The 16,512-nt window shown below is 33.2% G+C and overlaps 1 protein-coding gene across 1 annotated transcript in view; it reads left to right on the top strand.

Annotated features, from left to right (window-relative positions):
* The window catches only part of LOC106867808 (atrial natriuretic peptide receptor 1), a 900,438-nt gene that overhangs the window by 469,861 nt on the left and 414,065 nt on the right, over positions 1–16,512 (top strand). The window contains exons 5-6 of the mRNA XM_052970159.1: positions 7,285–7,376; positions 16,101–16,239. Coding sequence (XP_052826119.1) covers positions 7,285–7,376; positions 16,101–16,239 — 231 coding nt within the window. The remainder of the gene's footprint in view (positions 1–7,284; positions 7,377–16,100; positions 16,240–16,512) is intronic.

Below are 16,512 nucleotides of genomic sequence, written 5' to 3'. Positions count from 1 at the left end.
TATAAAGCTAATGTTCTCATGTTTTGCTTTTCAATTACTTAATGTTGTTCATGAATCATTGTCATTTATATTCAATATGCAACATTTATCAACACCCGTATTAGCTTATTGATTTATCCTTAATGCATATCCTATCCTTACCAATGCGTATGTTTCAGTAAACGGTTATGCATATTCTTATGTAAACTTGTGCAATGATAATGCAGTTATATATATATATATATATATATGGGTGAATTTACGAAAAAAAACAACAGACGAAGACAGGTGGTGTAAACAACAAATAGATGTATAAGTTTAACGCTCGGGAATAGAGAAAGTCTTTGACGTTTCGACCTACGCTCTTCAACTTAAAGGAACACAGAAAGAAATAAGGTATAGAAACAAGGAGAAAAAAATATAAATGTAGCGGTCAGCGATCTATCATGGCGACTGATAGCTTCTTTTGTGATTATATATATATATATATATATATCATCATAAAAGAGGCTATCAAATGTTGTGAGGAGAGACTTGAGTAGGACATGCGTTTTGTTGAATCTAATGCAATACTTCTATATTGCACGAATGATTATTTCACATCTACGAACTATGTAGTTGGTTTCTTAGACATCATTCTATGGCAATTACACACTTCTTATTGTTGTAATACATGTAATACACGCTCTATACCTGGAGATATATTCTTGCGTGGCAAAACACGGGTATGCTAGCAATGTAAGAATTCGTCTAAATAGGAAAACAAAAGAGTTAATATGTATATATATATGCGCTCAGATACATAAAAAGTTAATACATGTTAGTAAAGGATTAATGTATAGTGACACATCTAAAAAGTGCATCAGTTTTTGAGAGACTATGGTAAGATGATGCTGTGTTTTTAACTGTATTAATACAATTCAGTTAAACAGAGACACCAAACAAAAACTGCCATTTTATACAAGCCAGAACATTTAAACAATCTGGGTGACTAAATTGGCTAATTAGCTTCGCTTTCATATTAGAAAAATTTCATTATTTTTTAAACTGGTTTTATGTTGTTTCTATATTAGTGTGATTATACTAGAGGCTATCATTGCATGACAATTATCATTCTGCCTTCATGTGAATGCATGGCAGGGCTTCTACTTCTTTTGCCTTAAATATTTATTTTATTTATTTTATTTATTCATTTATTTGCTTTTGAAATCATTTGTATGCAAAGAAACATGTTCGGGACAAATGAAATATTAGGATCTGTACTGAGAAAAGACTTGGTTCACAAGCAGTGATGTGATTCAATGCAGAATAATTAATGCAGCAAATCCAATTCATTGGTAGTCGGTTTCCTTGCAGTGATAATGATGTATATTACTAACAGTTAACTGGAGTGAAAACTGTGGCACACATAATAACATGTTCAAGAACTAGCGCTATTGGTACATGAATTTTGATTGTTCCCTAAAATAATGAATAATTTGCGCAGAGGGTAAACATCCATCCTTCCTAGCTTTGAGTAATAACATAGGTTTTCATTATATGCTTTCCAAAGTTGCATATAATTTTCTTTCTTGAATTATAATCATACAGTTCGTGCAAAAATGAAACGGAATTTTCTCCTAAAGGTTTTGGCAAATATTGCAAGAAGGAATATTATTTCAAATATTAAATTGTGTATCCCACCATACTATACGGCGCTTTATAATTAGAATACAATTGAGATGGCTAAATATTCGTACAGCTTGTCACAAATGACCCTATTATAAATTTTGCTTAATTCACTTGTGGATGTATACATCTTTACATATGAATTTATACAGATAGAGAGATGGATATACAGGCATAAATACATATATAAACATTGTGTGTATTCATGTATGTCATTGTTGAGTTTTATTTCAAGATTTCTTGCAAATAGAGAAAGAGCCGGTTTCTAACCTACATCCACTCTCCTTCATTGGAATTTTAGCATTGACAACAGTGTATTTTTTATGTACCTATATGTGTGTGTGTGTATGTATGTATGTATGTTATCAATCAGTTTCATTTCTGTATTTCTTATCCATAGAGAAAGAGCCGGACACTAACATAGATTCAAGGCTCCTTCATTGGAACTTTTATCAACATCATCTAGGTATTTGTGCACATGTGTGTGTGTGCAGTATTTGGTGTTAGTGTATGCGCAGATTTGTATGTTTGTTTTATGGATGCGTTTTTATGTCTAGATGCATGCATATGTATTTATGTGCTAAATGTAGTCTTCTAATCAGCCTTTTTCTTTCAGGTTTTGAGAACCCTAATTTTTCCAGGTTTTTGTTGAGGCAGTTCGTTACATATCCCAATGCCCCAACAATCACGGGTACGAATCTGAATTTGTAGTCTGGGTGGAGTATCTGTAAATTTCTCAGTAGCTCGGCGTAGTTGTTCTCATTATGTATGTATGTATGTATGTATGTATGTATGTATGTATGTATGTATGTATATGTGCAGATTTGTATGTATGTATGTATGTATGTATGTATGTATGTATGTATGTATGTATGTATGTATATGTGCAGATTTGTAATATACAAGGTCTAAAATTGCTGACATTAGGGTGAATGTGACATCGAGAAATTCAGTAATTTTGTTACTATATTCGAAGGTAATACAAAGATGAATGTTGGCAAAAAATGTATGTAAGAGTATCCTCGTCCATTCCATACACACTTACGCACATATATACAGGCTATCAGACACGACAATAATCCGGAGATTGTTTATTTTAGAAAACATGTCTGAAAATCTACAAATATCCGTAGATTTTACAATTTCAAAGAAATCTTTTTAATACATCAAATTACACTGCTAACATTTGAATTCCATTTCATCAACCTTGCTATATGATGCAAAAAATATATGTAAATATTCATTCTTCTGTCTTATTCCAGTGAGATATACTGAAATCTCCATATATATTTCTAAATATGCGTTCATGCTGTAGCGTATGTGATATATTACATATATATTAGACTGTTCCACATGAAATGTCGTATTTAAAAAGTAACAATAAAATGTTTCAGAAGTGTTAGAGAACTCATTTTAATGAAAGTATAATTCATGTTCATTTATAACGTTCACCCAACGTTTCACTGTCATATATGCCATCTTTAAAAAGAAAATTCATATTTTACTGTGATAAATTGTCCGAATGATATACCCTCCAGCCTTCATCAGGTGTTTGGGGAAATTTCGAACCTGGGTTCTCATTACTAAGGTATCTTTCGATGTTGTTGTTAATAATAATAATAATAATAATAATAATAATAATAATAATAATAATAATAATAATAATAATACTAACAACAACAGCAACATCGAAAAATACCTTAGGAATGAGAACCCAGGTTCGAAATTTCCCCAAACACCTGATGAGGACAAATATCCGTCACATGTAAATAAGGTACATAATTCCTCATCTCTTAAATGTAGAACTGTAAGGTATACATGATTAAGTTTTTAAATGACTGAAATAAGAAGTAATTAAAAATGCAACATGTCATGTGAAACAACCTAATATATACTTTTACAGTGTTTTATGTTTTTATATGAATGGAAATTGTAATTGAGTACTTCAAGGACAAAATATAAAAATAATAAAAATTTATAAGTTTTGTGACAACTTGTTTTTCTTAACTTGAATAACAGACTCTAAACGTTTGCAGTAAATGATTAAGTACTTTTATATATGCACAATGGGTTTAGTCATATGTTTACAAATACAAAATAGATTAGGATTTTATTCAGCGTGCTAAAGAGTTATATTGTATAGTTTCACTTTTGTATGATGCTTACCAATCTTGGTAAATATAAACAAATCTGTGGTCACCTCACAATGTATGTTTCGCAGTAGTCCACCATTCAATTGATGATTAATTATGCCGTAAATCATCTGCGGAGTGAAAACCTTCTTTAACTGTTTTGTGTGTATGAATGCTTGTGTGTGTGTGTATGCTCTTGTATATACACTTTTACTTGTATCAGTCTTTTGACCGTAGCTATGCTGGAGCACTACCTTTAGTCAAACGAATCGACCCCAGAACTTAGTCCTCATCAATTAGTATTACTGCCTAGGGCTAAATATATACACACGTGTGTATGTATGTATTATGTATGTATGTATATATGCATGTATGTATGTATATATGCATGTATGTATGCATGTTTATATATACCTATGCATGTACTTATGTTTCTTTTACAATTTTACTTGTTTCAATCTTACAACTGCGGTGCTGGGATACCGCTTTGGAGAATATTTTCAGTCGAATAAATCGGTTATACTTTTCTTCTCTCGGTCTCTTTTACCGAACCGGTTGTCAAGTCCTGCTGGGTTATAAGACGCGAGACAGAACCCTTCTATTAATTTCTGTCTACTAAATCCACTCAATATTCATAATAATATTAATAATGATAATAATAATAATAATACCAGGCACTGGTACTGGCTCTCATGGCTTTTGCTCTTAACTGATTGGAAGTGTTAGTTACATGATTTGTTTTGGTATGGAAGATGGGCTACAGCAAATATTTGGTTGACCCGAGGGTATATTAGTTGACACTTGCCCACGGCACAACACAATATGACTGAAAACACACACACGTATACATCTAAATGCATATATATATGATATATAGAACAATATATGTGAGTTTATATATGTATATGGATGTTTATATGTATATTTTTGTGTATGTATGACTCTGTGTGTGTACGTGTGTGTCTGTGTATGTGTATGTATATATATACGTGTGTGTGTGTGTGTGTGTGTGCGCGCGTATGTGTGTAGTTGTTTGTGTGTGTGTATGTGTGTGTGCAAAAATATTTACAAGTAACAGATGCAGTATATATAGAGTGAACAAAAGCGTATTCTACTTTCTCTTGCTTTACGAGACTTTCATTTGAAAGAGTTATAAAACTCGCATGTTTCTCCAAACGCTGTTACAGGCTCCATTCATATGGTAGATGTATTTATATACCAGAAAGCTAGACTTTGAGAAAATGAGAAAAAAAAACAAATAGAAAACTCGGAGAAGATTAACGCACAAAATAGAACGGGTGGAAAGAAAAGAAAATTAATATAATTAATGTAACTGGTGCAGAATAATATATATCAGTTAGGAGGCCAAAGTCTGCGAGACAGCTACTACATCCGCACCGGGTGGTGTTCTCCTCCATTTCAACAAAAGAAACTTGTCCACATGTTTGCAACTACTAAAATTTGCAGCTCTGAAATTAAGCAGTGTACTGGAATATTTTTTTTTTATCTAAAAAGAATGTGCTATCTTTTTGCTAGGCATAAGTTGCAAATCTTAGGATCTATCAAAATATATAGCTTGGATTCCTGCACGATTCTGGCTATAGAGGGATTTGTATATTTGTACCCCAGTCTGACTTTGATTACATGAATTGCCCCCTCATTCTTTACTGTTGCTTTGCTTTGAGCTGTTCCAAATCTTTCCAAAAGATTTCAAGTAACAGCAAGTTGGACGTTTTAGTATCAGTGTTATTTATGTGTTTGGATGATATATTGCAGGGAAGGTATGTCAGATACTCAGAATAAAGGTTTCGTTCAAAATTTGTTGTTATATTTGCGATTTTGAAATGTTCGCAAAGATTCCGTTATTCTCCTATTGATAACGCATTTTTTAGGACGAGGGAGGTACCGGTGTGAACATTTTTTTTTTTAGATTTCACCTTACTTCTGATTTTCACTATTTAATTGTTAATGAATTTATATTACTAAGTTCTTTTTCTTAAACATATTGATGTGAGATGTAATCGACGCGAAATTTCTTTCCTTCCAATTACTGCTTTAAATTCAAATCTTTAAATATTCTCTTTGGATCATTATTTTTTTTTTTCCTTTTGCCAATGTTAGATTAAAGTTAACAATAAGTTCTTCATGCTGAAGATATCGCAGGAAATCTTTTCAATGTAATATTTGATTTTGTCTCTTTTGTTCAGAGTACAAGATGTGCTGTTCAGCCTTATACTGCATGCTTTTAGACTAGATGAAATAAGTCACTCTCAAGTACCCATATCAATTTAATTAACGTTAATTTTTTTCACAAAATGTATCATTTTGTCCCTCTATTATTAATGTTATTAATGCAGCGATCTAGAAGAATCGTTAGTACGCCGGGCGAAATGCTTAGCAGTATTTCGTCTCTCACTAAGCTTGAGTTCAAATTCCACCGAGGTCGACTTTGCCTTTCATCCATCCGGGGTCGATAAAATAAGTACCAGTTTAACGCTGGGGCCGATGTAATTGACTCAACCCCTCCCCTAAAATGGCTGCCCTTCTGGCAAAACTTGAAACCATTATTATTATTATTACTATTATTATTATTATTATTACAAGCTTAAAGTCAGTTGTTTCCATGTCTTAGCGAGTGCCTTCCTGACACCTAGGGCAAAGAAACTCACTGTATACATTGATAGATCATTAAACTAAACACACTAGATTGTTCCTTTACAAAGTCAAGTTATATGAAAGGGAAAAAGAAAGAAAAAAGAAAGAAAACAGGAAAAAATACACTAAAGAATATTACATGGGTTGTAATCATTTTCACAGAAACAATGATCTAGTGTTTGCATGGATGGTAAAACGGGGATCATTCTTAAATAATTTTCATTTCCTTTTTTGATCATTCCAAGTGCTCCTACAATCACTGATATTGTAACTGCCTCAAGATGTCATATTTTTTCAATTTCAATGAGCAAATCTTCGTATTTTCTGGTATTTTCAAATTTTTTTGTCGGCATATTATGATCACAATAAATACACATGTCGATCAATAAACAGACTTTATTGTTTTGCTTTTTCACAATAATATCCAGTTTATTAGCTTTGATGGTTCAGTCTATATGTACTGGAAAGTCCCAAAGAATCGTTACTTTTTCCCAGTTAGTTACAGCCTCTTTTCAACAGTTTTGATATTATAATGATGCAATATTAATTAACCAGCGTATATATTGGTCAACTCTGTCGTATCTTGATTTCCGCTCCACTGATGTTAAAACTTTACGTCCAAAGATTACTTCGGTAATATACATATGTAAGTCTGTAATATAAGATATGGATTCAGAGAATGGTGAGGCTATCTCAGAAAGCTCCCCTTAGGAGAAATTATTACTGCATGAAAAAGCGGCGAAACAACCGTAATTCTATGAATGTTGAGTGGGTAAATAGATATATTTACCTAACATACTTCTTGACTTTTATCGTTTATTCATGTATGTGTGTAATTTTCTAATTGCAGGTATCACTGGCACAGTGAGTATTGATGAAAATGGCGATAGGAGTGCCGACTACTCCTTGCTGGATATGGACCCTCTAACTGGAAAGTTTGAGGTAAGTCATTTTAAATGACTCATTTAATCACTATGCACCGTTTATAAGGACCCACTGCTGGAAGTCTTCTACTTCATGACATCTATAAACACAGCCACCTCATTTCCTTTTAGGGTGGCCTACCCACTAATTATTACTTTCATCGGTCAGTTGATTTTGACTGTTTCAAATTACCATTCGTATTGCAACTAATTCGGTAATGCATTTATTCATCTTCACGCGACTAAAGGTGGTCAGTGTTTTTCTACTTCAAAATATTATTTTCAAATTCTTATAATGATATCTTTCTTTTATGTTTACAAGATATAATAACGATATAATATGATAGAGTATAATAGAACAAGGGAAGAACTTATTTTCTAAACAAAATAACCACTAATTTCATATGTTATATGCTACACAATTATGCCACCAAAAATAATTAAAAGGTTATTTTCAGAAAACATCATTTGTCAACTCCGACAATGAACTCTGAGAACTGGATGGCTGTAGTGGTTGTACTTGTTCACCCGACTGCTTGTGAATTCATTGAGGAGGGGCCTGCTGTGAATACGATCGAACGAAGAACTCATCCTGACATCTGCATACTCAAAATAAGTTCAACATCACCACACACACCTCCATCTCATTATAGCTACCATTCCTTCCTCTCTTTCCATAACATTCTACTCCTCCCCACTCAATGCACACGGAAATGCCCACATACCCCAATCAATTTTCTCATTGGTCAAAATTGGTAAACAACCCTGTTAATGCCATATCGCCCGAAGAAATGAATGCATTGACATGATCTGTCCGATACTTAGTCCATGGATACTACGGACTACACTGTAATCATCCCAGGAATATGGACTATGATCTTATGATACATGTGAATTGTTGAAGCGTGCATAGAGATGTATTAAAAAATTTATGAATTCCATCCAAGGATTATTATTATTAATATCATTATTACTATATATATATATATATATATATAAAGGCTAAAACCACAGTAACATAGTCTCTTTTGGGACAGCCACATTATGTTGGCAAATAGCCTTTACATTAAAGAACTGTTACTGCATATTTTGAATATTTCTATTATATATATATATATATATATATATATATATATATACATACTTTAAAAGCAACTTAGCTAATGACGTGCCGACATACAGCTATTACTACATCATATTCATTTATATAATTATTTGTAAAATCATTTTATGCAGTTATATGAGAATGGAAACTTAGCAACTTGCTGCTGTTGCTACTGCATAGAGACCAATGTTAAAATTTGTAATTACAACCTCTCTTATTCGTGTTCTGCAAGTCCTTTTTATACATTCTATGCACTAACGCAGTTCCACAGCTCAAGGATACTGGTTTAATATATTATACTGTGAAGAGGTTTCTCTTCAATTAATATATTTAAATATTAAATATTATTAAACAAGAATATGAATAAAGTAATGAATAAAATTAATTAATTAATTAATTAATTTTATTCATTAAATCTCTCCATTTTCTTGCTTAATTATATATATATATATATTTAGGCGCAGCAGTAGCTGCGTGGTAAGTAGCTTGCTTACCAACCACACTGTTCCGAGTTCATTCCCACTGCGTGGCACCTTGGGCAAGTGTCTTCTACTATAGCCTCAGGCAGACCAAAGCCTTGTGAGTTGATTTGGTAGATGGAAACTGACAGAAGCCCGTCGTATATATGTGTGTGTGTTTGTGTGTCTGTGTTTGTCTCCCAACATCGCTTAACAATCGATGGTGGTGTGTTTACGTTCCCTTCCCTTAGCGGTTCGGCAAAAGAGGCCGATAGAATAAGTAATAGGCTTCCAAGAATAAGTCCTGGGGTCGATTTGCTCGACTAAAAGGCGGTGCTCCAGCATGGCCGCAGTCAAATGACTGAAACAAGTAAAAGAGTAATATGATGGATTGTCTCGTCGGGAACGACAAATGAGTTTACAGTAAAATAAAGGAGTAATCATGTTCTCTGAACAGGAATGTCTCTCTTAAGTTCTGCTGGTGCCTTGCAAAACATTTTGGAAATGGAACAAACTGAGGATTCATTTTTGTCAAGAGGTTGTTGATTATTCTTTATGTGTTTTCTTGAGTGGACGGAAAAGCCTGCTTTTCTTCTTGCCACAAAATAACAATGACTGGTAAGGTTTCCATTTAGAGGAGCAGTGTTTTGCCAGCGTGCCTTCCTGCTTGCACGAAATTGGTCGCGATGTTGGAGTCGATTTGCTCAAATCTTTGAGCTTAGAAACAGGACTAGTGCCAGCTCCTGTGTTCTGATGCTTTGTTTTTTTCCCAGGAAGAAACGGTATTGTTGCATCGCTTCAGATTATCTTTTAGCTTGTCTTTGAAGCTCAAGAGTGACCTTCCAACTGACCTTCCTATTGGGAATTAGCTAAAGAGAAAGTGCATCGTAATTTTGATATCACGCATACATAACAGATGAACTGACCATCTAAGCTGTATTTTGGTGAGGATCGTTTCAGCAGGTGATATGTTGCACCTCACTGTTACGAATATGGTCACTCTGCTTTATGTTGGAGATAGTACGCAAGCATCGCATATGAAAAGCGTCAAGCTGGCTGATGTACTCCCGGTACAGGGTCTAAGATTGAGCGCCGTAAAGGAATGATGTCAAAACCTCTGACTCATGCACATCGACTTTTACCTTCAATGATATTTCGTGGCTGTTCCAAAGCCTAGGTCGTTTAAAGGCCAGTAATTCTACCTTTTAGTAGCATTTCTCTGCGAGTGTTTATTTCGATACACCGTTAGTTTTTAGTTCTGAAGTAAAATTTATTTTCTGAGTTCGTGAAACACTCTCAAACACCTGTGTGATCATTCCAATATTACTAATATGTTCTTAAAGCAGCCAGCTGACACAATCTTAGCCGTGGTGGACAAAATGCTAAGCAGCATTTTGTCTATCTTTACGTTCTCAGTTCAAATTTGGCTGAGGTCGACTTTGCCTATCATCCTTCTGGAGACGATAAAGTAATTACCAGTTGAATATGAGGTCGAGGTCATTGATTTACCCCTCTCATGAAATTACTGGCCTTGTGCCATAATTTGAAGCCAGTATCGCTAATATCTTCATAGATTTGTATAGAATGAAATAATATTTCTGATATATGCCGAATTCTGTAGTGCTTAATCCAAGTATACATTACACCACCCTTAGACTCACACTGTCTATGTTCCCATCAAATGACCGTTACAGTTGATGGACGAACTTCAAGCAAAGTGTTTGAACCCATGAATGGTAAATTATTTGTTCACCCAAAATGGATTTTTGTTAACATATATACATTAGAATCGCTAAATTAGTAAAATAGCAATACAACTTTACATGTATACTTTTAAATATTTCATTCCTACTCGTATAAAACCTGTTCCCAACAGAATACTTCTGCTGGGAACAATACTCTTCCGTGATAATGTGTAAGTTCGGAACGGAAGGGCAAACACATTTTAACGCATATATTCTTTAACCAAATACCGAAATTGTATTTATATACCTTATTACTTTTTTACGTCTCCATAAAACAGACTTAATGCAGTTATGTAGGTGTAATATTCCAAAATATGTAATGATACAGCAATATCAAACATCTTCATAAAAATCAAAGGTGAATATTTCGCTTTCATGAGAAGAAACTGTCTTAAGTTCCACAGCTCTACATACATACCTTAACTAATCTGGTTACCTCGACTGAGGTGTAATGCAAATTACTTGGTATCTTTTAAGTTGCTCTTCCAGGCCATTATTTTCATGAATGGCTTCTTTGAGCAATAAAAAACGTAGAAGTTATAAAATTGAAATCTCAAAGAAATGATTTCTTCTAAAAATGTATTTTATGCCTGGAGGAACTTCTAATATCTTAATATTACAACCGCCATATCACTGGCTTTTACGTTCTAACGAACAAATTTGTCATAGAAAGTACAGACCATCAAGAAATGTTAACGCAGCCATTCATTTAATTATTTCATAATGAGACTTATTGAACCTGTCATAATAGGTGTAAATACTGAGACTATTGCACGTTTTTGCTGGCTTAAATGCCTTTATATCTAAATATATCCAAGTATTCAGTGCTATTTAATAATCATGATATGCATAAAATATACAATATTACAGAAATTATTTTAAAAGCATTTAAATAATGAATGTATTTATTAGAAATGTTATTTAGATTAGATGATGTGTCATGTATATTTGTGGAAACGACGTATGTTCTATACGCTTTCATCTCTAATCATTTTACTATACATATTCTCTCTCACTTTTGCTAGCTTTATATATCTATTTTCTTCTGGCTCAGTAGTAAGAATAGTTTCAGTTTACTGTTGAATGCCTATAGTCTCCTTAGCCAATCTGCATTTTCGCACTCACTGACAGTAGTATTAGAATTCTAAAATATTCATTATATGGCACTATAAACGGAGACTTAAAAAACAATATCTACTAGGTATAATATTCTTCACATACACACTCACATGTAAACACTGAGAAAGAGAAAAAACATCACGCACATACACATACGTAAATATATGTAATAGATTATACAAACATGGAACACTCACATACATTATTGGAGTTCCCAGCCATCCATGAGTGTGAATTCAATTTGCGATAGGTAATCAACCTATGTTCCACAGTATGTATGTATGTATGTATGTATGTATGTATACATGCATGCATGTATGTAGAACTGATTGCCGACGAGTTAATCGTGCACAATTACCTTGTTTCCTGCGATTATATTCGTGGTACCCACTTATCCTACCTATTTTATATGACGGAAACTTAGTTGCGTGGCAAGATGGCAAGGCCAACACTCCACCACCCACGTATCGACGGTACATCAACGAAAAACGCACAAACGGAAAGCGTCTAGAGAAGCATGTTCTCTCTTGCCTATACTACACCACCCGTAGTCTCACTAACGATCCTATCACAGACATTCGTAATACACGGACCAAAGAAAAACTGAATCTTGATTCGTGCTTCAAAGAAGAATGAAATTGAAGAAGTAGCTACACATTAAACGTAATAATGACAAATTACTGTGAAGTACATGTACCAGTCTGTAGAAATCCTAAGCTGTGCAACTTTCACAAACCTATCACACAGGGGTGGGCCACAAATACATAGAAACATGGCAAGAGAGTGTCTTTTCCCCATGTAAATTTATATACATATGAAATTTCACAAACATTGTCAAAAGGTTAACATGCAAACTTTAAATGCACATGCAATTTCACAAACATTGTCAAAAGGTTAACATGCAAAATTTACATGCACATGCAATTTCACAAACATTGTCAATAGGTTGACATGCATTGGCAAGAAGTTGACATGCATTGTCAAGAGGTTAACACTTTTACTTTGCAATGATGAGATCCCAGGTTCATGTGCGGCATCTGGCATTTCGAAGAAATTTCTGTTTTAACATATCCTCGAGTTAATGGAAGCTTTCAATTGAAATTCGACTGAAATTATGTAGAAGTTTTTTTCTGATTGTCCCTACTTGTAGTTCAAATATCCTATTAGCATCATATTCCCTCGCGCTGACTTGCTTGATAATTATTCTAAGGGCACACAAGTCTGTGGAGAACTCAGCCACTTATACGTTAATTCAAAAATAGCCAGTTCATTTGATCGAACAACTAGAACATTCATAGATCCTTCTTGGCAGGAGAGTTAATTTCTCTCTCCCACTCTATCTATCTGCCTGCCTGCCTGTCTGTCTATTTATCTGTCTCTGTCACGCACACTCATCCACACTTATACACACTCATATATATGCAAACAAACACACATTCATATGTGTGTGGTGTGCGTGTGTTGGGTATGTATTTGTATTTGTTTGTGTATTATGCATAAGACAAGTGGATAACGAAGAACGTTTTCAAACATTTTACATAATTTTATTTTTATTCTCGTCACTTGTATTTTTACATATGCTCTATAAAATTAATATTATCACTATTAACTTAAGATTAATTAAAATACCTAAATTTTATAGTTCTTACAGTTTCTATTAGCTTGTTATATATTGAAAGATGCTTTCAACAGAAAGTATTGATTTTCCTTTTAAATTCATTAATTAGATCAAAATAATTAAATTAGATCTTTTGAAGACTAATGTGGGATAGAACAAAAACAGTATTCTATGTATCATTTTAATTTTTAATCTGAGAAGGAAATCTGTCGCAGCTGACATACAGAAAAGGATACAAGTGAGTAATGCCTATTCACAGAATTAGCAGGTCTATATAAACGATAGAACACATATTTCTCATCACACACGTGGATAATTTCTTGATGTTTAATGTGTAATATTTGTGTGGAACAGTAGGATTATTTAACCGAGTTCTCTCAAATCAGAAAATGTTGATTAAATCTCAGTGAATGGAATAAAATAGCTCTCTATTACTTTAAATAGTCAAAGCAATATTTCAACTATATATGCTAAAAGCTTCAAGGCAATAAGATATGCGTAACTATAGTAGGAATGATTAAAAAATCACACTTGTTTAATATGAGCTAGTAAAAAGTAAACTTAGTCATAAAAATTAATGCTTAACAGAAAACCGAGGGAACATGAACAAAACATTGAATGTAAACTCAGAAAAATATAGCCTTTAAATTTAGGACTCTCCTGAAATTCCACACAAACTACTTAAACGTCAAGTTAAATATTTATTCCTCTAGTTTAGCTTTGCATGTTATTTGCGACTCATATTTTTCAAAGCGCGTTAATTTGTAATTAAACATCAACTATTTAAATTACAGTAATTGTCCTTGCTTAAATAATATCTTCTCTAAAAGACAAGATATATAATTTGTCATAAAATGCATTCCTTTGGAAAATATCTACTTATAAACTCTTTGAATGCATTTATAACTGGTTAAAGAAATTATTTGAAAGGTTATAAAATTATAAAACTATTTACGTGAAATGTTTAGAGTAAACAATGTTTTTCAAAGTAATTATAAAAGCTTTTGTGTATTTTCAGAATCTAAGGGGTAATGATTTCTAATTAATAAATACCATTTAAAGTTCAATGTGACAATAACATATTGTCATGAAGTTGTCTATTATGTTCCGATTTCACATATCTTCGCAACATATAATTTTATTAGCAAGATGCTTATAACAAACCATTACTGCAAATTTCAAAAATAATATTGTTGAGGCAAAGTTCAAGTGACTTTTTAACCCCAAATTACAATTGAATATTTCTACGCTTATAATAGAAATTATAGAATAAGTTCTTCAACGACTATGGATTCAAAAGGAAATCTAGAATTGTTCTCTTACATGAGAATAACCATAAAATAATTTTTTGAAGTAATATGGTTTCATAAAAATCAATATAAAATCTGAAACCATTCTATTTGTAGAGTAGGAAAATTATTTTACATATCTATATAGAGATATAATAGGACAGACTTGCTTGATATTCATAAGGAAGTAGCTCAAGAGTTCAATACATAGATCTTTTCGTTGTATCTCCTTCTATTTCAGTTGGCATTCTCACATTGGCAAAAAAGGACAGAATTTGAGAGAGGGAATAACTGTTTAAATTTACTTCTGTTCTTCGGTGCTATTATATTTCAAAGTTACCCGTTAATATAACTCTCCACCATCTCCCTAACATCCTGACTAGTATACCACATCTAGTATGACACCATCTCCCTAACATCCTGACTAGTATACCACATTGCTCTTATAGTCTACCAACTGCCTTTCTCACTGCTCGCATGCGTTACAGACTAGTCCACCTCTATGATTATACCACTCCATTACGTTGAGGCTCTACTTAGTGCACCACTCCAATGACCTCCAGTTCTAGTAACTGTACCACTCATTCTACCCTGATTTTTTCCCAGTAGTGTCACTCCACCACCATTCATATGATACAAATATTCATCAATTTATATGTACCATTATATTCACTTCGATTCTGAAACTTTCTAGTTTAATCATCTTTATAGTTTAGTGAATCATAAACAAGTATTTTCGCATACCTTCCCAGCTCTTTACAAATCAACTCTTTTTTATTACCTAAGCGTTTTACATTATCGTCGACTGCAGCACAAGCATTTCTTTTCTTTCCTTATCTGGTTGTTCTATATTATTATCGATTGTACCTCGGCAAACTACTATTGCACATCTTCTTACCTGCGTCTCACCTCAGACTATATTTACATTCTCACTTAATGCATAAGTGCAGAATATATACTCATATAACTCATTTCAATTTACCATCAAAGGCTAAAATCTGGAAAACATTTTCGTTGTCCTCCAGTAAGAATTTCTCTGTTACTTTCGGTGCTACAGAGTTCTACAGAAACATTGCATTTTTAATCAAATACAAACCTCGTTTCAAAATGTCAGTATCTAAACATGAACCCCTCGCACAATCCAGAGTTAGCATTTTTTTTCTTTTTGATTCATATAATCATCTGCCCTCTAGCGAAATAAATAATTTATCATTACATGAGGATTTTTGTTTTTGATTAAAATTTTGTTTTGCAGTTCCTGCATAGACATATCTTACATTATTAAATGTTTTCTTCAATTGTTCATTCCAATTATATCGATATATTTCTTTAACATTATATATATTTCTTTACATTTTACAATACATGTAATGTATGGCATTGTTCTGGTTTATCACTCTTCGTTACAGGTTGTCGCTAATTATTTCGGCAATAAGAAACAATATGTACCTGTGCCAAACAGAACCATACACTGGGCAGGTGGAAGAAAATCCCCTCCTCCAGACACACCTACATGCGGATATAATAAATCGAAATGCCCACCTGACGGTACGTCTTGTGATATATCACGGCTTTTAATACATACGTATATATGTGAATCTATGAGGACGTATATGTGCATGTGCGTGTGTGTCTATGTATGTGCGCGCGTGTGTTCGCGTGTGTATATGTGTATATATATATATATATATATATATATATATATATATATACTTTTATTCTTTTGCTTCTTTCAGTTGACAGTGGCCATGCTGGAATATCACCTGGAAAGGACTTTTAGTCGATGAAATTTACGCTAGGCTTATTTTTGGTAAACCTAGC

The sequence above is a fragment of the Octopus bimaculoides genome, chromosome 8 (genome assembly GCF_001194135.2).
Source record: "Octopus bimaculoides isolate UCB-OBI-ISO-001 chromosome 8, ASM119413v2, whole genome shotgun sequence".
Lineage (NCBI taxonomy): Eukaryota > Metazoa > Mollusca > Cephalopoda > Octopoda > Octopodidae > Octopus > Octopus bimaculoides.
This window is presented reverse-complemented; position numbering and strand designations above follow the sequence as displayed.